We start from the raw sequence: 26,104 nt of genomic DNA, 5'->3' as shown, positions 1-26,104 counted from the left end.
GGGCGTGGTAGCCACTAGCCACATGAGCGCTTGAGGTGTGGCTAGTGAGACCGAGTGCTGAACTGCTAATTTTACTAACTTGTCATTAATGTAAAGAGCCACACGTGGCTAGTGGCCATGGCGTTTTTTAAGTGGTGCAGCTAAAGAGGAAGGAGGGGGGGGATTTTGGTGGACAGGGTGGTCTCTGCCACAGCTGTTTAATAACCGGGTGAGATCAGACAACTTATTGGACACCTCTGTCTCACTTCCCTCAACTGTAAAACGGGTGTAGAGTGGTGTCCACCTGCAAGGCTGTCGTGAGGAATAAGAGATCATTCGGGCCAAGCACTCAGCGCCTGGCGCAGAATCGGTGCTCAGCCAAGGTTGCCTCATGGATGACCTGGTGGCAGGACTCCAGTTAGGAGCATGCGCCACAGTCCGGGGGAAACTCCTGTCCAGCCTCACCACCAAATATGCCCTTTGCTTGACCAAACTACACCACTGGTTCTTCTCAGAACTCCACAGCACACGCCCTCTAAACTAAGCTCTGTCTGCTTGACCCACCATCCTTTCCTCTCTACCTGCTGACATCCCGCCCAGCCGTCAAGACCTGGTTCAGATGCCACGTCCCCATGAAGCCCTCTCGTCCCCCCAGCTCCACAGCCTCCAAAGGCCCCAGTGCCCTGTGTGTCCTCCAGGACCTACCACATCGTGCCCAGGTCACTCAGCTGGTTGTCTTCTGCATCCGTCTAGACAGAGTGTTTCTTACCCACCTCTCCACGTTCCACTCTGCCCGGCAGAATGCTTTGTGTGTTCGGGGCAGCAACCAGCGTCCATTGCACCAAGCTGGATTCGTCTGGGGCAGAGAGTTCCAGAGACGTGTTCCTTAGACAGTCAGAGCGGGGGACTGCGTCTACACAGCACCAAACAAAGCAAAGCTTTCGCGATCACCCAGGTCCTTGAGTCTGTGTAGCAGTCTGGGTGGGAGAATTCAGGCTACCTCCTTGGCATGTAGTTTGCAGAATCTTTTTGACATTTGCACAATTTTTATTCTCCCACATGTCTCTACAGAAACTGCCTTTTAGTTTGCATGCCTCTTACCACGTGTCTTTTTCCGCTGTCTGTGAGGCTGTTCCTGGCAGAACTCCTGACCAGAAACCAGCAGGGAGGCCTGGAACCACTCGATCTGGCTGCCTAGACACGGGTCCAGAGAACTGTGTGAGGGCTCAGTGACGGCGAAGTCACAGGGGACCCGTCCCACATTCTCGGTGTCCCTGGGCAAGCCCGACGGTGCCCTCAGGACGGCCTTTTTGACATCCGTCTCAAAACCATAAGGATGTTCCTCCAAATACGCTAGGTCCCCTAAGAGTCCATTAGAGATTTTCATTAATCCACTTTTATTTATTCATCCGAGAGGAATTTGTCGAGCTACTGTGCCAATACTATTTTGGTGTTTAGAATATGAAACAGACAAAGTTCCTATTTTCAAGGAGTTTCATTCTAGTTGGGTGGGAAGAAAATTGACAAATGTGTGTCAGATGTCGGTATGTTCCACGAGGAAAATGAAAGAGGGGCATCTCATGACCTGTGGCTACACAACAAATCAACCCCAAACTTCATGGTGTAACACAGCAATTGATGGTTTCCCATGAGTCTGTGGGCTGGCTGGCCTCGCCTGGGCTCTTGCCCTGGGCTCCATCTCCAGGTCGCTGGAGGCTCATTGAGGGCGAGAGCCTCTCGCACGTCCGGGGCCCTGGTGCTGGCTGGTCCTCTCTCCGCATGGCTCTTGTCACTTGGGAGCCTAGCCCGGCCTCCTTCCACGGTGGAGAGGGCAGTCCAAGACAAGGCAGAGGCTGTGAAGTGACTTAGGACTGGGTCACACCATGCCAATTTCACCTCGTTCTGTTGGTCAGTGCTGGTCACAAGGCCAGCCCAGTCTCCAGAGCTGGGAGGTAGAGGCCAGCTCTTGACAGAGAAGCTGCAAAGGACTTGCGGCTGTTTTCTTTTTCTCCAGCTTCGTTGGGATATAATTGATGTATCGTATAAGGTAAAGATGCAACATGTTGATTTGACAAAGTGACGAACTATAAAATGACTAGACTCATGGCCACTCTTAATCCCCCAGACAGGGTGGAGGAACGGTGAATGACAGGCAGAGAGAGGCCTCTCTGATGAGGGGTCATTGGACGGAGGCCTGAATGAAGTGGGTAGTAGCCGTGCCAATATCTCAGCGTTCCAGGCGGATGGAATTGAGAGCAAAGCTCTGAGGCCAGACCAGCGTGAATCTCTGCATTTAAGACAATGATGCGACATTCAGGCTTTGAGGGAAGATGCTCTTATGTTACTTATGGGAAATCCAGTTGCCCTGGGGGACAGTAGAGAATCCTCAAGTGAGCTGAACCGAGTTAAACTGGGGACACTTGAATTGGAGATGCCGCGATGTGCGGGTGAACCGTTCATGCAATCTAAGACCAAGGAGAGTGTTTCTGCGCATCCCTGCTGCCTCTATCCTCCACTCTCCCAGCCCGATGTTCCCGGCGTCTTCTGTGCCCGTGGTGGAACCCCAGAGAGGTGAACACTCTTCCTCCGTCCAGCTCCAGTGCCTCTGGTCCCTGGGAACCCACGTCCTCCCCTCAGCGGCTCGTGGGAACCTCTCTATGAGCCCATCGAGGTTTGCGAGTTTGAGGGAAAGGCGTCTGATTCACTCAAGAGAGCACAGAGTGGGCGGGGCATTTGTGCCGTAACTATTCCCCATCACCGGGATGGTCTGAGCGTCATCGGGTAATTAGTGGAGAGGCAATTATGCGGCTGACTGGCTGCCAGACACTTGCCACGGCTCTTCTGGCCCCTGGCTCTACCTGGGACTATTAAGTGTAATGACGCTGTCACGCAGAGGAGCCTGTCATTATCCCCGTGTTAACACGGTGTTTACCCACAAAACCTGCCAGGTCACTGTAATTAAGGGCCTCTGTGTGGTCCCCTGCCCCAGCCTTGGACAGTCCTCTCGGGAAAGGTGTCAGGGCAGAGGTGGCTTCACAAGGCTGAGAAGACAGGCCAGGGTCATCCTAGGGGGCTCAAGAGGGACACCGTAACCAAGCCCCCCATTGCCAAAGCCTGGGGCATGCACTCCAGCCTCAGGAAGTGGAGGCCCCGGCACAGCCCCCTGCAAATCAGCCACCTGTCCAGAGGCGCTAACCCACTGGCCACTGAGTGAGGTGAAAGCCACCTTTAGAAATCCGAAAGTGGTGTCTCCTCTGCTCCCGCATGGGGAGGGCATCCCATCTTGTGACGCAGAGCACACGCCTGGACGTCGGCGGCTCTGCCTCTCAGTTCCCAGCCACTCTCGCTGGCTTCCTGCTCTTCCGACGGGGCGCCCTGTCTTTCGGGCTCCTTTCTGGTTTATCTCACATGAAGGGTACAAACGCAGAAGACCCCTGAGGTGGTGGAAGAGGGGAGGTTCTGATCACGAGCGGGTCAGGATTTTGCCCCTTTGCCCCGACCAGGCTGTGATGCGCATCCTTGCACGGCGTCTTCACACCCCAGAGCAGGCTTCTCTGTAGGACAATCTCCTGGCCTTGGAGTAACTGGGAATGAATCTTTGAATTTGAAAAGATATCGTTCAATTACCTCTGAAATGTTGTACATAAATTCCTACTCATAGTTGATTAGAATGCTCGTTTCCCCACATCCTTGCCAACTTGGGTTGCTACCACTTTTTGAAATTCTGTCCATTGTTTTCTGATTATACGTGTGATCTATGTTCATAGTAAAAAAAAAAAAAAAGGGAATGCAGAAAAGAGTAAGAGAAACTAACGATTCACTGTCATGCCACCGCCCAAAGATAAGAAGCCCTGTGCATTTTTATAGGAGACGACAACAGGGGCCACGACAGGCAAGGAGTCACCTGTGGGACCATCCCTAGTGCTCCCCGAGCGCTGGGGACAATGCGTCACCCTGTTGCTGCCCCATTCTCCCGTCAGCCCCTCCCCAGCCGCTCATGTCTCCAAAGGCTGAGATGTTTCCTGAGCCAGCAGGGACTCCTTCCGAGGGAGTGAGTTCCAATGGCCACATCCTAAGTGTCCCCTCAAAACAGTTCTGCTGCCAGAAGGCTCCAAGCCTCAAGGCTGCTGGAGGAGGAACGGGATGTGAGCATCCCAAATATGTTTCCAGGCATTGGCAGCTCGATCTGGAGACTGGAAACATCTCTCTGGCCAGCCCCGGAGCCAAGTTTCCATTTCTCAGGGACCCCGACATGCCCCGTTCGGCTGCCACTAATGACTGCTCTGCCTTCCGTTCCAGAGACCTGAATTACAACGAGCTGAGGGAGTTTCCCGTCGCCATCCGGACCCTGGGCAGACTGCAGGAACTGTGAGCTCCTCTGTTGGTTTCTCTGGCGTCCTCTTCTCCCAGGGCAGGGATGGAAGCCAGGCCTGGGCCTCCCGTGCACCCTCACCTCCTGTGGTCCTTGTGAAAACTGTCGCTGCCCTCCAGCCCCCAGGGCAGGTCTGAGTGGTCACAGGCCTCAAGAGCTTGGCTCTGGGCATCTCTGAGGGGTGTGTCAGGAGCAGAAATGGCCCTAAGCACTTCCAGCCTGGGAGACACGTGGCACCAGCTGCCTCCTGTTAGGCCGGGCCTGGCACCGCCCCTGCCTTGGTTGGGTGCGTCCGGAGATGAGTGAGAAGAGGAACTGGGGATGGTTTCTGGGGTCACTCCTCAGCACCTTGTCCCCTTGGGGGAGACGAGAAGCTGGCTTTGGTTCCCCAAGCCACCACTTACTATTATTCTATTTTAGCATTCACTGAGTACCTGCTATGCTGAGCCATCCCCAGGGATCCTTCAGGCCCATTGAGGACACAGTGACGTGTGTAATGCAGGGAACAGGACCAGGCAGTTAGGCTCGTATATAATTCTGACCCTAAACTGTGACGTCTTAGTTGAAATGATTGTAGGAGTCCAGAGTGACATCGAAAGAGTGTTGTGGGCTAAGGCGTCTTGAGATGGGCCTAGAAGGAGGATGGAGGACCGTGTAGGAAAAGATCTAGACGGAAAAGCCGAATGGGCAGAGGGCCGACCCCCGGAGGGGAGCATGCCGACGGGGGAGGATCCCGGGCAACAGCGAGAGACATACTGACGCTGGAGCAGAGCCGGCTGAGGAACCACAGTTGATGGTCAGAGCCCCAGATGCTGAGACAGCACAGCATCTCCACTCCAACTACCCCTCCCCGCCTCCATCCCGCCCGGAGGTCTGAAGGGGCGAAGGCCGATGCACATAGCAATAGGCAGCAGCTGCACCAGCCAGAGGGAAGGGTCCGCATGAGGCGCGCCAGACAGTCACCAAGGCCTGACTTTTCCTTTGAGCTGGGATGTGAGGAAAGGATGAGATTTGGTCAATCGAGAGGGAACAGGGTGTGCCAAGGTGTGAGGAGAGGGGACAAGAACGGATTAGAGGAGAGAGCCAAGACCGAGGTTAACAGAAGCAAGAAGGGCCTGTGTGGAAGTGTCTGTCCGTCCGTCTCTGTCTCTCTACGTCTCTGAGAGAAGCTGCCTCAGTCTTAAGAACTTCTGAATCCCTCGGGGCTGAGCGCAGCACTGGACACAGAGGCGGTGTTCCAAAGCCAGCAGGGGATGAACGGGTGAACGAACAGGCCTAGGTGGGAGGCACCGGTGGTGACCCTGTGAGAGAGGGCTTGGAGGTGGAGGTCACGCAGGGAGGGCAGGACAAAGAGAGAGGGGACAGAGCCAGGAGGATGCAGGGAAAACCCAGAAATCTCCCGTGAAAAGGAGGAAAGGGGCCTGCTCAGCATGGATTACGTACTTTTCAGTCTAACTTTTATTTCCAGATATGCTCCTCAGCTAACCAAACCCATGGTTCCCACCTTCCAGAGGCCCAGACCCTCCACCGGGCACCTCGTTCCTCAGTCCCCATAATGCCGTCCACAGTCACTCAACATCCTGCTCGGCATTGCGTCCCTCTCGCTGCCACTGCACTTCTGTGTCCTTCAGTTTCAGGGCCTCGGGGCCACGCCAGCCACCACTTGGGGAGCGTCCCTCACCCCAAAAGCCCCTAGAAGTTCTGTTCTTTCCGTGTCCTCCTCCTCCTCCCACCCACCCTCAGCTTCCTCCTCGGGGACCCTCCAGGGTCAGGGAGAAGGATGGTGAGTTCCCGAGCAAAGGAGAAAAGTCACAGGCAGGGTTTGACCCTGGACTGTTTGACCCAGGCTGAAGTCCTCTGGTCTCACGGCCTTGTGGTCGGCTGTCCGAGAGCTCCGTACACTCAGGTCCCTCCCTCTACTCCCTCCTCCCCGAGTCCTCGCTGACCCCGGGCTGTCTTCCAGGGGCTTCCACAACAACAACATCAAGGCCATCCCGGAAAGGGCCTTCGTGGGGAACCCTCTGCTGCAGACCATGTGAGTCCTGGCTCCTCCGTGTCCTGGTGCTGAGCGGCGTCTGGGGGACGAGGACAGGGTTGGGCGCAGGAGCATGGGGAGGGGCTGCTCTCCTGGTCTCCATGGTCCCGGCTGAAAGGGCCAAGGAACTGAACTTCGCGTCTTCTTGCAGACACTTCTACGATAACCCCATCCAGTTTGTGGGAAGGTCAGCGTTCCAGTACCTGCCGAAGCTGCACACGCTGTAAGTCGGCTTCGGAAGGCCGACATGGCCTGGACCTCTCCCTCCCTCACTGCTCCTCCGCCCCCGCCCCCATCTGCAGACCCCCACCCGCAAGGCTCAGCCCCCACTGGAGGGTGTGGTCTTCAGGGCTGCAGCCCCCGCTGGGCTCAGGCCTGTTTGCAGACCGGTCCACTCTCCACGGCCGCCTCCCCCTCCCTGTGGCTTCTTCTCCATCTCAGATGGGAGGAGGGCCCTCTCCACAGTTGGGGAGTTCCATCCAGGCTCTTTAGTCCTGCTCAAGGCCGCTGCTCCTTAAGGCCTGGCTGAGGTCTGGCTCTCCCGTGGCCTTGGAGCGTGGGTCCCGGGGCCTTTGCTGGACCACCTTTAGCCCGAAGACATTCCTTCATCTTCTCCCTGCCATTCTTTTAGTTCCCAGCCTGAGCCCCACTCCTTCAAAAAAGCTTCCTGGGGTTACTCTCGGCGTAGGGCATCACGGTAACAGAACCAGCATCTCCAGGCACGCACTTGGTGTGCACCTCCCTAACCGCACTCTGTCTTCACCCCCTGCCTGTGAGGCTGTGTTGTTAAGACGCTTTATAGACAGATTCTGAGGTTCTCAGGTCCTGACTGGGCTTGAACCCAGGACCCTTGACTCCAGCTCCTGGGCTCCTTTCTAGACCCCACACCACCCCCTTGGGTCCACAACACCCGTGTCCTCGTGCTCCTGTTGTGCGCAGGCCCCGTGTGGTCCATGTCCTCGCCGAGATGGGGGTGGCATGGGGGGGGAGCCCTCGGTCTGAAGCAGCATGAAAGGACCAGTGAGAGGTTCTGATAAAGCCCTAGGAGATGACAACTTAGCGAGGCCCTGCGTCAGCTCTAATAAGCAAAGCCCAGAGCCAGGGACCTTACAGAAACGCCCAAGCTGTTGCCTTAAACAGAGGCCATCACCATGGTCCTTCCTGTCCTGGTTTGCTCAGTGGGGCCTGAGCTCAAGACAGCTGGCTCTGTCTGGGGACAGTGGGCTGAGCCACGTAGGAAAAGGGCCGCGTGGATCGTGCTAAGCACAGTGCAGCCTCGGGCAGGGCCTGCAACCTAGGACGTTTGGAGGGAGGTTGCGGGGAGGATGACATTTCCCCGAGAAGGGGAGTCTCTGAAAGGGAGATCTTGAGGATTAGAGCCGGATGGTGAGACGCTCCACCCAACCCTTCAGAGCTTGTTGCCTCTGTTTCCAGATCCCTGAACGGCGCCACGGACATCCAGGAGTTCCCAGACCTCAAAGGCACCACCAGCCTGGAGATCCTGTGAGTGGCCGCTCCCGCCTCCCCCTCCTCCGGCCCCAGCTTCGCCCCCAGGAGCTATTCTGCCTAAGGCCGTCCAGGTTCTTTGCCTGCCCCTTATCTGGCCTGCCTCTGCTGCTGGCTCCAGTCTGGCTCGGCCCCAGGCCATGGCCATCTCCTGATGTGACACTGCTGCCGCAAGGCCAGGGGTGGCAGGTGGTCAGGATGAGGAAGCTGGGCTTCCCCCATTCACTCTGTTCTGACGTCAGGGTTCCTGACCCTGGCCCCAGACCCGTGACGGGGAGGAGGGTTGTGAAAACCCATTTCCTTCTCCTGCCTGAAGCTTGACCCCAGCAAGGACCTTCTCATATTCCCATTATTATAGCCTGTAGAGGGGAGCGGGTGCCAGAGTACAGTAGGCCCTCAGTGCACTTAAGAGAATGAATGGAGCCACCAAGCAGACACCAGAGTGATGTCAGGAAGTCAGCTGTCCTGCCCCACGTCACACAGCTCGCTCGTGGCCGGGTCGGGCACACTCCTCTGTGCCTTTCTGTCTCCCCCAGATTCCCTGGCATCTGGAAAATTTCCCGTGAGGGAAGTCAAAGTTCCCCAAGGATGGCCTTGGCTGGAGTCTTTCCTGGACACTCCTTCCCTAAGCCAAGCCCACTCTCCAGCCTGCCCGACAGCCCTGCCCGCCCCTGGGCCTTCCCTTTTTCCCACCTCTTCCCCTCCCCAAGGCGCAGGGAGCAAACTCTGTGCTTGGTTCTCATGACTCCACGGGGGTGTTTTTCTGTAGACTCCTTGCGCATGGCTATCCTTCCTCTCTAAGGAGAGCAGAGAAGATTCTAGTCCCTGTCCTATAGACCCCGCGTTTCTGGAGACCATTACGAGACGCTGGGTGGGGACGTGGCGGGTCGGGTAGGGCTGGGCGTGCAGGCACCGTCTGCCCATCAGAGCCCCTGGGCTGTGTCCCTCTCTGTCCGCTGCCCTCCCAGCCTCCTCCAGTCCCAGGGGAGCTCCATGCTCAGGTACCAGGGCTGCTTTCTCTCCCCACAGCCCCACCCCCACCCTGTGCCTCCCACCTCTTCCCCTCCCACGTCAGCATCAGCCCCAGAGCTGAAGACAGGAGGCCGGGGATGGTAGGGCCCTGGGCCTGGTGCCAGCACTGTCTCTGTTCTCCCTGCAGGACCCTGACCCGCGCGGGCATCCGGCTGCTCCCACCGGGGATGTGCCAACAGCTGCCCAGGCTCCGAGTCCTGTGAGTGGCTCATGAGCATTCTCCAGTCTCGGCCCTGTGCCCTCACTGCTGTGGACTGGGAAAAGGCCCTCCTGCTCTGTCCCACTGGGTCACCTGTCTCCTGCAGAGAGGGACAACGTGAGCTGCTGCTGAGAACCTGTCCGGGCCGTCCCCTCTGGTTCAGGGCAAAGAGACAGTGGTCTCTGGGGTCAGACCTGGGTTTGAGGCCCAGCTCTGCCACCTACTTTGTTGTTAGTGCTGTCGGGTCTATTCTGACTCCTCGCCGCCTGTTGTCCAGCAGAGCCGAGCCCTGCTCAGTCTTTCCGCACCATCCTCTCCCCTTCCTTGCTCTATCAGACAACGCTCCGCTGCCATTCACAGGGTTTTCATGGCCAAGTTTTTCAGAAGTGGATGGCCGGGTCCTTCTTCCTAGTCTGTCTTAGTCTGGACGCTGCGCTGAAGCCTGTCCACCATGGGTGACCCTGCCGGTATCTGAAATCCCGGTGGCAGAGCTTTCAGCATCACAGCCACGCGCAGCCGCCACAGTGTGACAATGACAGACGGGCAGTGTAGTTCCCTGACCCAGGAAATGAACCCGGGCCACAGGGGTGACAGCAAAGAATCTTAACCACTAGACCCCCCAGGCTGGCTCTTACTGCCGTGTGAGTTTGGACTCACTCTTTAACGTCTCAAGCTTCAGGGTCCTCGTCTGCAGAATGAGGACAAATCTGTGAGGTGAGGAGATGTTTGTCGAGCAGCCGGCGCACGGTGCTCACACCCAGTAGGCGTGCAGTCGGGGGCCTGTTGCTCTGTTTGCACGAGACAGAGCTGCGGGATATCCCAGCAGCCTGTGAGGTCGAGGGGAGTTATCCTCACTCCCCTGACTCCAGCTGGGCTCTGAGGGTCCTCCCCACAGACCGTCCCCACACTCGAGATGGGGAGACGACACCCCAGGTGGAACAGCGCTAGACTGCGTGTCCGGAGGCCCGAGCTCCAGACCCAGCCCTGCCACTGCCTGGCAGTGTGTCCTTCAGTGAGGCCTGTCCCCCTCTGTGCCTCTTTCCCCGTTGTTGAGTGGTGTGCACTGCTCCATCCACCAGCACCACCGGACCGTTCACTTCTGTCCTCATCTCCACGCCCCTCACCTCCGGTTCCTTCCCCCAGGACCCTCCCAGGGTCCCTCAGGCCTTCATCTGCACGGGGCAACCCTACAGGGGAGATGCCAGCTCGGCCCCTCCAGGCCCTGCGGTGAGGGTGGGACTCACCAGCGGGATGAAGACAAGTCTGACGGAGCAAGCAGGTGCCCTGGTGTGAGGCCTGTCACAGCCGTGTCCCTGCAGGGTCCTCCCAGCCCCCGGCCAGGGCCACTTCTCCTGGCCCCCAGCCCTGGTCTTTCTCTCTCCCCAGGGAATTGTCTCATAATCAAATCGAGGAGCTGCCCAGCCTGCACAGGTGTCAGAAGCTGGAGGAAATGTGAGTCTGGGGTAGGGAAGAGGGGACGGCGTGCCAGCCAGACTCCGGGCAGGTCTGGGGGAGTCAGCAAACACACTCCAACCGTTCTCCCTTCTCTGGGCTCATCGAACCCAGAGCTTAGGGTGGGGAACGCGGCAGAGGCCTGGACGAGTCCCCTGGGACTCACGGAGGATGGGCCCAGGAGCCCGTGCCCAAAAGGAATCTCAAGGTGGCTCTTTGGGGGTCAACGGCAACACAGAAGTGCAATAGTGATTACAGCCAGCCAAGGGTCAGGGCCACAGCAGAGGGACAGGACCACAGTGGGCCCTGGTGGGCTGGCCCAGGGGCCATCAAAGGAATGAGGGGCCCTGCATTTTGGAGCATGAGCCCTCATTTTCCCCACCCCGTAAACACACATTCTTGTATATGCGTGCACACGCACACCCATACACAGAAGACAAAACCTGGAATTCGAATTTGACAAGGAAAAAAACACTCAAAAGATTCTCTAAGCTGTCTCCACCCAGCTTCCGTTTTCTCGAGCCAGCAGGGCCCCCACGTCTGCCCCGTGTCCCTAGGCAGGGAAATGCCTTCTGGGGCCACAGCAGAGTTGGGGTGTGGGGGTCTCCCCTATCTGTCCAGATGCCAAAAGAAGGAGGGCTTTCAATGTTGCTGAGGCCCAGGGTCCATCTCCCATTCGGACAACCAGTCCACTGGGCTCTGCTTCCAGGCGTGGGCTCTGCTTCCAGGCATAGACCCGTCCCGGGGGCCATCTGAGGGCTGGGCGGTGCTCTCTGCTGGACTAAGGTCTGGAGGACCCGCGGGCGAGCTGGGCTGGGCTGGGCTAGGAGCCAGGCCCGGTGGGAACCCTGGAAACTGACTCCCTTTGGGGCCACAGGGATGGTTTCGTGGCTTTGTCTCCTGACCCACTTACCCAAGGCAACCGGATCCCCTTGTGCTCCCTTTAATTCCGGTGACTTCGCGGGCTGGGCCCTTTCTTCTCACGCCAGGAGAAGCGGGGGGCTCTCTTTCCTTCCTCCCAGGGTGCGGGGGCTGTGGAGCCGAGCCAGAGCCTAAGCCTATTGACTCATCCAGGCTCTCTCGCTGCAGCGGCCTCCAGCACAACCGCATCTGGGAAATCGGAGCCGACACCTTCAGCCAGCTGAGCTCCCTGCAGGCTCTGTGAGTACCCGCGCCCAGGGTGCCCTCCCAGCAGGCTCAGACCCACAGCACGTGGGTCAGCGACACACACGGCCTCCCTGCCCCAGCACACTCAGGAGGAGGGCTTTCCCCTTCCACGTGGCTTCTCAGCCCCATCTCCAGCTGGTTCCCCAGGGTCCAGGAGGCTCTAAGCCACGCTGCCACATCTCTTTTTCTGGGGCCACAGCCGCATCGGGAGCCAGGCAGCTGGCACCTTCCACAAAGGGCTGAGGGTGGCGCTGCTGGGGCCGCTCAGATGGGGCGGGTGAATGATAGCCCAGGGTGGGACCTAGGAGTCCACCACTGCCCCCTCGGTCCACTGTCGCTGTCCCCTCCTGTCACACCCTCTCTGTTCATAGGGACCTGAGCTGGAACACCATCCGGACTATCCACCCCGAGGCCTTCGTGACCCTCCGCTCCCTGGTCAAGCTGTAAGTGCCCACGTCGCTCTCCTCCTGGATGCTGGAGACCAGTCGGGACTGTGGGCTGGCTGGTGGGGGCGGAGCGGGGACATGCGTGACTGTGTGCCCGCACATCCCAGGGAGACGGGCTCCAGCCTCGTCAGTCTTCCTGACAGTCTGCTGACAGGCCGTGGGGCCTGAGGCACAGAGCCGCCTCCTGCGAGCTCCGGGACGTCATCTGGGGATGCTCGGACATTAAGGGCCGCTCAGCCCAACCCATGCCCAGCCTCTCCCCCAGCCTCCCCCTGCACCGGGAAAGAGGCTGTGTGCCCTGGCACTCCTTCACAACACAGATGGTGGCAGCAGACGTGGGAGCCAGGGTCTCAGAGAGCTCGGCAGGGCCTGCATGAGCATTGCTGTGCAGTCGTGAGCCGCACACTGATGTGTCGGTCAACAATGGGCTGCATACATGACTGTGGTCCCCTAAGGTTAGTACCACACAGCCTGGGTGTGTAGTAGGCTGTGCCACTTAGGTTTGTGTGAGGACACTCTGTGATGTTCACACAACAACCAAATTGCCTAACGGTGCCTCTCTCAGAACGTGTCTCCGTCGTTAAGTGACGCATGACTGTAGAGGGTGCCGATCTTAGAGGGTCCTCTAAGTTATGTAGGATGTAAGCAGGGAGCACAGAGCACTGGCTGCATGGTCATTACGTCGGGGCTGGAAGGGCCTCTGTCGGGGCTGCCACACACTGTGGTGCAGGTTGTTCACTGTACAAGGTCTCCCAGCCAAGGGAGAGCTGACGGCCAGCCACTTGCGTGTCCTAATAAGGGTGTGTCCACCCAGCCAGGGCCCTTTCTGATTAACACCAAGACCCCTTCTGAGCTAGCACCAGCCCCGGCCTCTGAGATGGTCCAGCCCCACCCCTCGCTTCACAGGAGAGCCCTCCAAGGCCCAGGGGAGGAGCTTGCTCACAGTAGAGGGCCAGAATGCGACCTCCTGTGCCCTCACTGCCCTCTCCCCACTGCCCTCTCCAGTCTGCTGCTCTCTGGGCTCCGGGCCGAGCCTCACAGAATTCCCGCCTCCCTCTCCTGCTTCTGTTTGCTCTCCTCCTGCCAGATAGGTAGGGGGTGTTTTCATCCCTTTGAGGGATGAGGACATCGATGCTCAGGCAGCTCTCTGAGTCCCCTGGTCACACAGGGAGCTGGCCACAGCCCAAGGCTTCCTGCCTGCCCGGCCAGGCTGTTTCCACGACGCACAGTCTGTGGTGTGTGTTTGGTTTGGAGCCCCAGCTTCCTCTAACGCGTCTCCGGTAGAGGACGGTGCACGCCCTCACCTCTGGCTGCTGAGCCGGCCGTGGGAGATGGAGAGGATGACCAAATCCCTGCGTGAGGCCAGATGGCGGCTCAGGCCTCTTGTATCATCAGAAAAGCAGGGGAATGGGGGCCAGCACGGACAGGCTGATGCCCTGGGGGGCGGACAGAGGCTCCGAATGGGGCTCAGGCCAGGCGCAGGAGTGGGGATGACGGCCCTGTTAGCTGACTCGGGGTGGCTCGGCATTGCCTTAGAACGTCCCTGGTATGTAGCTGGCACTATTGGATGACTGTTTGATGATTGACTGACTGGCTGAGTTACGGACGGTGCCTCCGGCAGCCTGACCACCCCTCCCCTTCTCTCTGTGGTGGTCTCTCCTCTGCACCTCTCCTCTTGCTTCCATCCCAGGCACGCTGGCCACACCCTCAGCATAGCCCCGCCCCCCCAGCAGCCCAACTGACTGCCGGTAACCCTCACCATCCGCTGTCCTAGGGACCTGACCGACAACCAGCTGACCACTCTGCCCCTGGCCGGACTTGGGGGCCTGATGCATCTGAAGCTCAAGGGGAACCCGGCTCTGTCTCAGACCTTCTCCAAGGACAGTTTCCCGAAACTGAGGTGAGGGCCTGGCTTTCCCCACGCCTGGATAGGACGGCCCCAGGGCAGCGGGAGAGGCTGTGGAGGGACAGGGAGAAAGCCACAGGGCCTCAGCCCAAGAAAAGCCTGGTGGCCCAGCGGCTTAGGCTGTGGCCAAGACTGAGTGGGAAGGGTTCGTGCCCCGCCCTCCATCTCCTTTGCAGTATTGCCCCCGTCCCAAGCACCAGACCTCCTGTGGGGGCCTCCTCGTTCCCTGCCCCATTCTCTGCACCCGGATGCCCATCCTTCTGGGGCAGCATCTGGGCCCTGGACTCAGGGCAGCGCCCAGGGCACCGAGGAGGGGAGAGCAGACTGCACACCAGGGCCCGGTGCTAATGGCATCCAGGCCTCCCGATGATGCAGCCGTGGCTGTAGCCTGTGTGGCCTGAGCCTCGCCTGCTGCAGACCAACGAGATGCCCGAGGCCTCTGCCCTCACCCTCAGAGGGCACGACTCCGGCTCTGCTGTGCCCAGGGCTGGGTTGGGGACCGGGTGTAGGTCTTGCTGGGGCAAGACTGAAGGATCCTCGGAGAACCCCGTCTCCTTTAATGTAAAAGAAGAGCTGCCGCCCGGGCGGGGAGCGGAGCCCCCGGAGCTGCATGGCCTGGGTCAGTTGCTCCCACCCTGAGCCTGCTGGGGGGCCTCCCTAATTGCGGACAGAAAGCGCGTCTCCCTGTCTCAGCTCTCCAGGTGAACGAGAAGCCTGGCACATGCTCAGAGCCCTTCGGAGGCTGCAACACCCTCACAGAGAAAGCCCAGGAAGCTACCTGCGTGGGAATCAGGGTGCTTCGGGGTCAGAGGGCAGGTGCTGAGTGCCCGGCCCCTGACTATTCCTAAGCCAGCCATCTCGCCCCTGCCCCCAGGATCCTGGAGGCACCCTACGCCTACCAATGCTGCGCCTATGGCATATGCACCAGCTTCTTCAAGGCCTCAGGGCAGTGGGAGGCTGAGGATGCTCACCTTGCAGACAAGGAGGCTCCGAAGAGGCCCCTGGGCCTCCTCGCTGGACAAGCCGAGAACCACTGTGAGTGACGGGGCCCCGGGCAGGGCGGGGGGTGCTGTAAGGGGAAGTTGGGAGGAGGCTCAGGGACCCTGAGGGGACCTGGCAGGGCTGCAAAAGGAAACCTCGGGCAGGGACACTGGTGACCTGGAAGAAAACTGCCTCTGCTCGCCCCTTGTCACTCCAAGGCCACTCCCCAGAGGCTCATGGGGAGAGAGAATGACCATGACAATGACAGGGCTAATGCCTCCAGATTCGCCGAGCCCTTTCAGGTCGCATGTGCGTGTCCCGCGACAGGCCACCCCCACAGATTGAGTGTTTCTTCCCCACGGCCACCTCCTCACCACATGGGCCCTTCAACTGGAGAGCATTCTCAGAGAAGACATCCATTTTCTAATCAAACTGAGCCAAGTAGGATGGAATTAAATCGATTAAAGGAAACCTGCTTCCAGAAAAGAACAAGTCCCCTCACTGGGACAGCGTAGGACTCATTGCCGTGGGAGCCGTCCTGCCCCTCCAGTCGGCCCCAGCACGCCACAGTGAGACGCCACAGGCCACTGGGGGCAGGAACGCCTCGCAGAGGAGGCCATCACAGCACAGCCGTCTTGGACCCCATTGGTTGCTTCTGGGGCAAAAAGGTTGGACGCAGCCGCCCGAGGGGGTTCCGAGGGCTCGTCTCCTGGGCAGTGTCTCGGATGAAGGCTGCCCTCCCCCGCCCCGCGTTACAGAACGCACGCAGAATCAGGAGGTGGAGGAAAGGGCCCCTGAGTTTGGGGTTTCTTCTTCAACCTCTAACCACCTCGCCACGGAGGACAACATATCCATGGAGGAACTCAACAGAACAATCCAGTCTAAACATGTAAAGAAAGCATCTCGTGATGGTGTAGACAGACCTGGGTTCTAAACCCGACCACACCATTCACAGCCTGGTTGCCTGGGGCAAGTGATATCACCTCGCTGAGCCTGGGTCCCCGCATCTGTAAAATGAGCATGACAGGACACATCTTTCTATCTCACGTTAGAGGATTCCATAGATGGCCAAGGATGTCCACTCAGACCACTCCAGCTGCGGCGGCTGAGAACCAGGTGCCCTCTGGTGCGTGTGTAAGAGGGTGTAGATGAAGACGCGGCTGAGGGAGGCCAACCGTTGCGCAGGCACTTGGGGGTCTCCGGATCCCCCGTCCTGGTTCACTAAAGCCCCTCCTGGGGAGGGCGTGAGGATGTGCGAGGAGGAGCCCGCAGCGAGGCTGCTCTGGGCCTGCAGACGGAACGTCCAGCGCCTGGTCCCGGATGTCTGCTGGACACTCCCTCAGGGGCTGGAAGGAGGAATGGAAACTTTCCTTCCTCCAGGTGAAACTTTCCACCAGGCTCAGGTCTGGGAGGACCACAGGGCGTCGGGCTCACGGGCTGCCTGCCGCCGGTAACGGGAGCTGGGGCAGGGCCCCCCACTTCCTGTGGGAGCTAATGAGCCCGGGGAAGGAAAGCCAGGAGCTGCCGTGGCAGCCAGATCCAATTTCCTCCCCGTTTGAAGAGTGGTTACTTAACACCCTGGCTGTGACTTTCCAGCCTCAGCCGGGTCCACGGGTTTCGCCCCTGTATTTCATTCATGCCTTTTGATTTCAAAGAATTGCTGAGCTCCGTTCTGGAGGGCAGGGCGGGCAGGCTATGAAAGGTGGAGAGGGAAGGAAATGCCAGGACTCTGGGCACGCCTCGGCCTCCTGCCGCCCAGATGGTGTCCGGGCCAGGGCAGCTCCCAGAGCCTTCCTGCCGCCTGGGAGAACTCCCAACTGGAAGTGCTCACTCTCTAAGTGGAGAGGAAGGGTCCACACAGGAAACAACCATGTGAGCCAAAGATGGGGACCAGCCACGAGCGGTCCCCACTCCATTGCCAAACGACGGACGGAGGAAGAGCCACAGGGCGCTGTCTCTCGGACCTCAACAACGTGCAGGCGCAATTCTCTTGCACCCCTGAGGGCCTTGGACATAGTTCCCAGTCTGACTTCTCGAGAAACTAAATTCTTATTCTTAAAAAGTCTCTCTCTGATGAATTATTGCTGCAGAAGAGAGTTTTGTCTTTATAAGCTATAACATGTTTTAGATTGTCAGTTCAAAATTCTGATAGAATTACGGCCCCCCAGGATGTCCATAACGCCTCTGGAGTTTGCAGGCCCTGGTTTAAGAAACACTGCAGTAGAGAATAAGAAAAAAAAAAAAATCCCATTTGACCCAAACATGTTACAGAATTTCTTTAACAGTGGATTTACCATTCTAACCCTATGTCCTCAGACTAGCAGATTCGCAGAGCCCAGATTTAGAGTCGGGAGGATGGTTAAAGATGATCTCGTCCAGCCTCTGACTCATACAGAAGTGCTCTTTCTCACCTTAGGGACCTTCTGCTCCCGTATCCCAGTGACAAGCTATGCCCAGCTCACATATCTGTAGGGCTCCCTCAACACCCTCCCGCCCCCAAATCAGTCCCTCTGGGAAGAGCGATGGTTGAACGTCCGGGTTCTAGACGGACAAAACTGGGTTTGAATTCTGCCTTGTGGCTCGCTGGCTGTGACACCTGCAACAAGCCACTCAACTCCCCGAGACTCAGTTTCCTCATCTGTCAAATGATGGCAAAGGGGCACCTGCCTCGTGCGGCCGCTGTGACGGCTGATGAGACTGTGGGGGTGGCTCAGAGGCGAAGTGCCTGGTGCGCAGGACGAGCCGGAGAAGCCTCAGCCCTCAAGGTAATACATCTGTTAGTCGGTGCAGTGCATGCTGTCTTGAGGGCCTGATCCTCGTTTGTCTCCACGGGCTCCTCGAGAGCAGGGCCATGTCTTGGTCACCCTCGAATTCCTCCACACATGCCCAACGCCCGGCATATGTCAGGCAGGCACTCTGTACACCTGGGCCTCCGTCCTACCCCTCTGTCGGACAATCTAATTGTGGGAATTGACTTATGTTGGTAAGAACTCAACTTCTCCGTTTGAATCGTAATTTGCCTCCTTCCACACCCATCCGTTGGCGCTGGCTCTCCCCCGAGACAGCACAGCATGCAGGGTGCATGTGCCTCACGCCTGACAGCCCTTCAGCTCCCTGAGGCAGCCATCGCATCCTCACCAACTCCCGCCAACCTCACTCGCTGGACTGTTTCTCACCCAGCAGCTTCCGCTCACCCACCTGTGAACGCGCTGCAGCTCCCCACTCTGTCTTAAGAAGACGCCCTCCTTAACGCACAGTGTTTACAACTGGACATGGAGTTACGGTGCGCACGGGCCAGTGTGGAGAACCGTGGGACTCCTGGCTCCCATTGTGAAGGCAGCCTGCGCCCTCCCTCTCAGCAGCGCCCTGGACTCAGGCTGCCTGAAGGGGATGCGGGAGTGCACTGAGTTGTAGGAAGAGCCAGGCTCGCGTGAAACGTTTGCCACGAAGAACCAATGAGGCGGGGGATCCACGTGTGGAAACAGCGAGCTGACTGAGGGTTTACTCTCGAGGGTAGAAATGGTGTGCAGGGCTGCTGGACTGACCCGGGCCAGCCGAGGGAGTCGGGATGGCTTCTCAAAGGGCAGCGTTTGGAGAAAGGTGGGGCTTGCTGGACACCAAGACCAGGGCCCCCAGCCACTTTCTGGTCTCCCCTCTCAGATGACCTGGACCTGGACGAGCTCCAGCTGGAGATGGACACAAAGCCACAGCCCAGTGTCCAGTGCAGCCCCGTTCCAGGTGAGATGGGCGCCTTGGGGCACGGTGGGACTGGGGACAAGTGTTTATCAAGATGCCAGTTCAGCCTGGCACGTCTGTCACCATGCTTCAGGCACTTTCTCTGCCCGGGACCCAGCCTTCCGGGGAGGACAGCTTCTGCTGGTGACTCCTGAGGAAGGAGCTGGAATTCTCTCCCTGGAACGGCTGCTTGGGGGCAGCAGTGGGAGAGGGTGTGGGGTGGGGAGTCCAAGTGACCTTCTCAAACCGGCCAGTTAGAGGTTATCTGTCTGGGAAAAAATTTCTCTCAGTGGGGCCGGCCCAGTGGCGCAGCGGTTAAGTTCACACGTTCCGATTCTCGGTGGCCCGGGGTTCGCCGGTTCAGATCCCGGGTGTGGACATGGCACCACTTGGCAAAAGCCATGCTGTGGTAGGCATCCCACGTATAAAGCAGAGGAAGATGAGCATGGATGTTAGCTCAGGGCCAGTCTTCCTCAGCAAAAAGAGGAAGATTGGCAGTAGTTAGCTCAGGGTTAATCTTCCTCAAAAAAAAAAAAAATTCGCTCAGTGAAGACAGAAGCAGGGAAGAATATCTTGACCCCCTCGCTCAGGGTGGAGGGTGGGGCTGCTTCTGAGCACTCCCTCAGCCTAAGACCCGCAGAATCCTAGAGCAGACGGAGCTGGGAAAGGTCACTTTCTCCATCCCTCTCTGCGGTATCCCAGGGAGACGACTGTCCTCTTTCTTAAGACTCTCCGGGGTATAAACACAGTGCAGGATCTGGGTAACTCCTTGCTGTCCTGTCTGACCCTTCAGCGGAGGAAGCCTCCTGTGGGGTCTAGCCGAAATCCGTCTTGCCGTAAAGAAAGAGGGAAAACACTTTCTCCTTGGTGCAATTCAACCTAAGGCATTTGGGCTGAAGAAGTGCCTTCGCTTGGGTATAAACGCCAACAGGTTCCCAGATGGCACAGCGCCTCAGCCAGCACAGGGACAGCTCAGAGTGGACAGTGGGCTTCCCTGCTTCACTCGCCTCCATCTTCCAGTGTCCCTCCCTCTTTGGGTCAGTCCCCTGCTTCTTCCTTGCCCCCGTGAGGCTGGAACAGCGCTGCCGGCCGCTGCCCAGCACCTGCACGTGGGCTTAGTGGCTGCAGCGCGCCCTCTGGTGCCCGCCCGCGGGGAGAGCGGTGGCGCGAGGCAGGAAGCAGCTGGTGGCTTTGCTGACGGAAACCCGCGTCGTTGGCACTGTCACAGAACTCGCACCTTGAAAACCGAGCATCGGCAGCAATGAGGTGAAAAAGGAAGCTCCGACAGACAAAGTCCAACTTGGGCTTGCTTCTAAGAGAGCTCATACAGACGGGTCCTCCAAATGGTGCAGTGTTAACTACACGGCCACTGAAAACATGTTTTTGAGGAAGATGAGGATATGGGAAAGTGAATAATAAAATTTTAACTTAATAAAAGAGAATTAAAAACCACATCCTGTAAAATCTCAATTTAGTTTAAAAATATATACAGATTTAAAACCTGGAAGAAAATATACCGAAATGAGGAGTTCTCCCTGAGAGGTGGGATCATAAGCAGTTTTAATTTTTCCATGTTATATTTTCTGCTTTTTCTGCAGTTGCCCTCTATTATTTTGTAATTAGAAAAAATACATAGGAGCCGGCCCTGTGGCCGAGTGGTTAAGTTCGCGTGCTCTGCTTCGGCGGCCCAGGGTTTCGCCGGTTCAAATCCTGGGCACGGACATGGCACCGCTCATCAGGCCATGTTGAGATGGCATCCCACATGCCACAACTGGAAGGACCTACAACTGAAAAAAATCCACAACTATGTACCAGGGGGCTTTGAGGAGCAAAAGGAAAAATAAAATCTTAAAAAAAAGAGAAAGGACTCTAAATTAAAAAAATATATATGTATATATATTTAAATAAATATATATATTTAAAACCCAGCTCCCATGAGAGCTATTTTTCTCGAATTTCCAAGCTACCCAGCAATACATTGCAGAACGGGAGTCTGCAGCCTAAGGAAATGAAGAGAAACACTATGTCCAAAGTTATAAGGTGATTTAAGGACATAACCTGGAGGAAAAGATGCAAACACCAGGATCCCACCTGTCTAGTGAACCAGACTGGAAAACCTCAGAGGTCTTCTTCTTGCCTTACTTAGTATGCTTAGTATGCTTCGCCTCCCCAATACCGCTTGGCTCCACGAGCGTTCAACGTGGTCTCTGTCCCTCTCTCAGAGCAAGGGAGAGCCAGCCTGGTATGACACCCTGTCAGGGCTCAGCCACGGCGGGTCCTAGTGGACCACTGGGCGCCGGCAGAGAAGCAGAGCCCTGGGCCGCAGAGGGGTCACTCTCGGTGGGCCCCTCACACCCTTATGTCTCTACCCTAGCCACGTCACCAGTTTTGATGCCCTCTCCACTCCTTTCTGCCAGCCTGTCCCTTCCTTCCTTCCAAATGTGGCTCCTTTGCACAACCTGCTTCGCCGTCCCTCCGTGCCTGTCTCACTGCGTTACTGATACTCTGTGTATGTTTGTTATGTGTTTCTAATTTCTGGGTGGGGTGGTTCGTGTTCACCCCATTTGCAGCTCCTCAGAAGAAGAGCTGTGTCTATGCCCACTGTTGCTCTCACTACCCCTAACCGGGAGTTCTCAGAGACCTTGTCGGCCTCCCAGACGGCAGATCCCTGAGTGCGAGACCGGCTCAGCCTCCCTCAGAGGGGGTCCGCAGAGGGAACAGGCTGCGTTAGCCTCCCTGGCCTTGTCCCCAGGCCCCTGTGTCAAGCAGCCTCTGGCCCAGGGGTGATGTCTCGTCCTCTCTCCCACAGGCCCCTTCAAGCCCTGCGAGCATCTCTTTGACAGCTGGGGCATCCGGCTGGCTGTGTGGGCCATCGTCCTGCTCTCCGTGCTCTGTAACGGACTGGTGCTCCTCAGCGTGTTTGCCGGTGGGCCTGCGCCCCTGCCCCCTGTCAAGTTTGTGGTGGGTGCCATCGCAGGTGCCAACACCTTGACTGGCATTTCCTGCGGCCTCCTGGCCTCCCTCGACGCCTTGACCTTTGGCCAGTTCGCCGAGTACGGTGCCCGCTGGGAGACGGGCCTGGGCTGCCGGGCCACGGGCTTCCTGGCCGTGCTGGGCTCCGAGGCCTCCGTGCTGCTGCTCACCCTGGCCGCCGTGCAGTGCAGCGTCTCCATCTCCTGCGCCCGTGCCTACGGCAAGGCGCCCTCCCTGGGCAGCGTCCGCGCCGCGGCCCTGGGCTGCCTGGTGCTGGCCGGGCTGGCCGCCGCGCTGCCCCTTGCCTCGGTGGGAGAGTACGGGGCCTCTCCCCTCTGCCTGCCCTACGCCCCGCCGGAGGGCCAGCCCGCGGCCCTGGGCTTTGCGGTGGCCCTGGTGATGACAAACTCCTTCTGCTTCCTGGTGGTGGCCGGTGCCTACATCAAACTCTACTGCGACCTGCCGCGCGCCGACTTCGAGGCCGTGTGGGACTGTGCCATGGTGAGGCACGTGGCCTGGCTCATCTTCGCAGACGGGCTCCTCTACTGTCCCGTGGCCTTCCTCAGCTTCGCCTCCATGCTGGGCCTCTTCCCGGTCACCCCAGAGGCCGTCAAGTCTGTGCTGCTGGTGGTGCTGCCGCTGCCTGCCTGCCTCAACCCGCTGCTCTATCTGCTCTTCAACCCCCACTGCCGGGAGGACCTGCGGCGGCTCTGGCCCTGCACACGGGCCCCGGGGCCCCTAGCCTACGCCGCCGCCAGTGAGCTGGAGAAGAGCTCCTGCGACTCCACGCAGGCCCTGGTGGCCTTCTCGGATGTGGATCTCATTCTGGAAGCTTCCGAGGCTGGGCGGCCCCCTGGGCTGGAGACCTATGGCTTCCCCTCAGTGACTCTCATCTCCTGTCAGCAGCCAGGAGGCCCCAGGCTGGAGGGCAGCCATTTCGTGGATCCAGAGGGAGCCCGCGTTGGGAACCCGCCCCCCTCCATGGGTGGAGAACTGCTGCTGAGGGCAGAGGGGGCCACGTCAGCAGGCGGGGGCTTGTCAGTGGGCAGGGGCTTCCAGCCCCCTGGGTCAGCCTTCGCCTCACACTTATAAGTGTCTTCCCATCTCTTCCCTTCCCTCTCCTCTCCCTCCATGAATGACGGCTGCTTGTAAAATAAATACAACCGAAACCCAACAGCGTGACCCACGCAGGATGGCCCGGCCCCTGGCTCCATTGGTCTCCTCTCTCCCATGGCCGTCACCAACATGTGCTTCTTGGCCTGGCTTCCCCTTGGCCTTCCTCTGGGCGTTTCCCCTGTCAGGTCGGCAGCTGTGGGCCAGAAACCTGGAAATCTGTCCACTTCAGGGAAACGAGAGAAGCAAAGACAGGGACTGCGGTGGGGACTGAGCAGGTCCAGGATCAGGGTGCAGTGGGCAGGGGGACCTCCTAGAGAAAGGCCTGGGGGCCTGCCAAAGGCTTTTGGGCCTCTCCCCCGTGACTCACGGACAGGATAGGAAATGTGCTCTGTGTCCCATTAATCTTGAGATGTGCCATGCAAAAAGACAGCCTATTAAAACAAGCTTTGGAGGATATTACCCACCACGTCCCTTTCTTAGAGATTCGCAGCGCATGTCAGCGTAGCGAAGGCTCTGAGAATTCCTGTGGCAGTGAATCTGCTGAGCTTCATTTAACTCAGTTCCTCAAATTATTTGACAACAGGTTTTTGTTTGCTTGTTTGGTTTTCACGCCATATCTATTAATGTTTCAAAGAATCTGGCACTGCTCTCTGCCAGGGGGCTCATCTCTGTGCCATCTAGCGCTACCCATTGACATCACAAGATGCCACAAATCCTTGAAAGCCTCCATCCCAGATGCTCCACCTGGGGTAAAGTGGATGATCCCACGAACCAGAAGAGCCTCTCCACGCGTACCTTCCCATCCCTCTTGTCCCAGCCCTGTGGTTCCACCTTCAGCCTGCACGGGTGCAGGGACAAAGGGACCCATATGTGCTCCCACTGCCTCCCCAGGCGCAGCCACCATTGAAACTTCTGCCCTCAGTAGGAGGGAGGGTTCCTGGGTCCCGGCACGGTACACACAGGGGAGGCCGGGGCTGTCTGGCTTCCCTCTGGCTTTGGGTCACCTTCCTGTGGTTCTCATCATATGCCCCTTGCCACCTCCTGCCACAACCCTGGTCCTCCTTTCGCATCCCAGGTCCTGCCTTCTCTGTGGGACGGCAGCCTTTGGCCAACACACTGGAGGGATGTTTGTGCTGTAGGAAGCACCAGAGGCATCTGGGATTCCTGGGTGCCCCAGACAGGCCACGAGTCTTCTGCCTCTCCTGTCATAACCTTCCTACCTTGTGGTTTACCCAGTGCCTCTGAGTGTTTCCAGAGCCCCGCTCCCCGCCCTAAGCACAGACACATTCCACGTCAGGATGAGGAGGTGAGAGCGGGGGCATTCCTGCAGACATCAAAGGAGAACCCAAGGCTCAGGAAAGGGTGGGCCTTGTTCCAGGGCACCCCAACCTCAGTCACACCAGGACAGGAGGCTGGGATCCCAGACCGAGTGCGACCATCCTCCTCCTGAACCCTGTCGTGGTCCTCAGCCGGGCCCTGCCCCACGGGCTCCACTACCAAGACAACCCTGAGAAAGTCCCTCTAGTTTCTCAGCCTGCAGCTCAGCTTCTCTTCTGCCTCCCTGCTGCGCCCAGCGCCTCACGGACATCCTGGCGGGAGTCATCAGGCTGCCCAGGCTGCGGGGTGAGGCGGAGACCGTGAGTGGATCTTGGTGGGTTCCTAAATCTTGATTGACCAGCTGAATTGCCTGGACTCTTTCAGGCTCTGAAGCTGAACGTGCTGACCTTGTAACGACAGAAGAACCTAGGGGCCTCGCACAGGGTCAGCCTCAGCGTGGGCTTCACTGCACGGCGGGGGAGTCCTTTTTCACTGGGTTATCTGAGATCTCCCAGTCTCACTGTTTCCCAGGGCTGAGCAAGAGCCACCAATGGAAGGAGTCTGCTCTACTTTGGGAACTGAGAGTTGCTGACTCTGATGTGGGAAACGACTTTTCTGAGATGTCCCAGGGATGATGAAGTTGGTGTCATTTTTGGGAGCCTTGACTTCTGGGAAGTCACCCAGGCCCTTCGTCATAGCTGCCCCCTCCCTGTGTGGCCACTGTCCCGCTTGGAGTCAGGGAGCCAGCGCTGAGTGGGCTGTGGAGTGGAGTGTCTATGTGCTGGAGGTTTAGGAGGTACAGGCACTGTTCCTGACAGGTGGCCTGTCCACGACAAGGGGGCCAGTGCTTTTTGGCTGAAGCTCCAGGCTGGCACCGCTGGCATCCTATCGTCTGTCCCTAAAGGTCTGGGCATCTGCCATGGCTGGCCCTGTGATCAGAGGAGAGGTGTGCGGGAAGGGAGTGGAGGTGTTTGCCATGAACTATTTTTGCTATTCAAAAAGCCTAGCAGATCTTGTACATTTACCCGAAATAAGACTGTCAAGTTTCTTTGTGTTTGACTGACTTTCTAGCAAGTCAGTATGTTACTCCTCTGGTTATCTCCATTGTGATCAGCAGAAGACCATGAAGATCGTGTACATCTTTGATTAAACACAACACCAAAAGCCAAATAATTCACTGCATGTAAACGCATTCTGTCTGGTCAACGAAATCCTCCAAATGGCGTCCACAAGGAGCAATCCATCCAGGGGGCTGCAGCGTTGGAGGCGCTGGGAACTGCCGACCTGGCAGGGATCGCCCTGGCCCCTGTGTGTGGCTCCTCAGCAAACAGTGCCAACCACAAGCTCCTCTCAGGCCGACACGTGGAGAGAACGTCCTCCACGGAGCACGGGTCTCCAGCTCCTCGGTCCGCACCAAGAGAAAAGCCCCCACTTCAGCGCTGAGCTCTGAAGACTAGGGATCAGCAGAGCCTTAACTGGGGCCCTCTTTGACTTCCTCTCCTCTCCTCCAGCTTCCCAACTCCTTCCCAACTTTCCTTTTCCAGAAAACAAAAGGTCTAAGGACGGAGAGAGGGAGGGGAAGGTGGAAGAGCTGATGAGTTAGTTGGCCTGAGTGAGAGAGGGCGATGGGAGGTAGCCGGGGGCCCTGATCTTTTTGGCCCCACCTCCTCTGACTACCTCCGCTCCGTGTAGCCAGTTCTCCCGCCCACTGGCCCCTGTGTCACTTCTGGGTCCCAGTCCCACGTCTTCAACAGCTGTGTGAAGTGTAAGAATTGTCAGGATGTAAATATTTGGATTCTTCTGTGTAATAAAGCACGAGTGAAGCCACACGGGCGTCCCTCACTCCTTCCGCCGCCTCAGGTAGAGCCGAGGGCTGCTCTGAGAGAGG

The 26,104-nt window shown here is 58.1% G+C and overlaps 1 protein-coding gene across 3 annotated transcripts in view; it reads left to right on the top strand.

Annotated features, from left to right (window-relative positions):
• LGR6 (leucine rich repeat containing G protein-coupled receptor 6) overlaps window positions 1-23,494 on the top strand; it is a 107,076-nt gene extending 83,582 nt beyond the window's left edge. For all 3 annotated transcript variants that reach the window (XM_044762853.2, XM_014843182.3, XM_070501547.1), the window contains 12 exons: window positions 4,279-4,347; window positions 6,315-6,386; window positions 6,538-6,609; window positions 7,821-7,889; window positions 9,052-9,123; window positions 10,510-10,575; window positions 11,665-11,736; window positions 12,114-12,185; window positions 13,963-14,088; window positions 14,969-15,129; window positions 18,736-18,813; window positions 21,620-23,494. In XM_044762853.2, coding sequence (XP_044618788.2) covers window positions 4,279-4,347; window positions 6,315-6,386; window positions 6,538-6,609; window positions 7,821-7,889; window positions 9,052-9,123; window positions 10,510-10,575; window positions 11,665-11,736; window positions 12,114-12,185; window positions 13,963-14,088; window positions 14,969-15,129; window positions 18,736-18,813; window positions 21,620-22,875 — 2,185 coding nt within the window. In that variant the 3' untranslated portion in view covers window positions 22,876-23,494. The remainder of the gene's footprint in view (window positions 1-4,278; window positions 4,348-6,314; window positions 6,387-6,537; window positions 6,610-7,820; window positions 7,890-9,051; window positions 9,124-10,509; window positions 10,576-11,664; window positions 11,737-12,113; window positions 12,186-13,962; window positions 14,089-14,968; window positions 15,130-18,735; window positions 18,814-21,619) is intronic.
• The last annotated feature ends 2,610 nt before the right edge of the window (window positions 23,495-26,104 follow it).

Source organism: Equus asinus, chromosome 30 (assembly GCF_041296235.1).
Source record: "Equus asinus isolate D_3611 breed Donkey chromosome 30, EquAss-T2T_v2, whole genome shotgun sequence".
NCBI classification, from domain to species: Eukaryota; Metazoa; Chordata; class Mammalia; order Perissodactyla; family Equidae; genus Equus; species Equus asinus.
The sequence above is the reverse complement of the archived record's forward strand: the minus strand, read 5'-3'. Positions and strand labels throughout refer to the sequence as shown.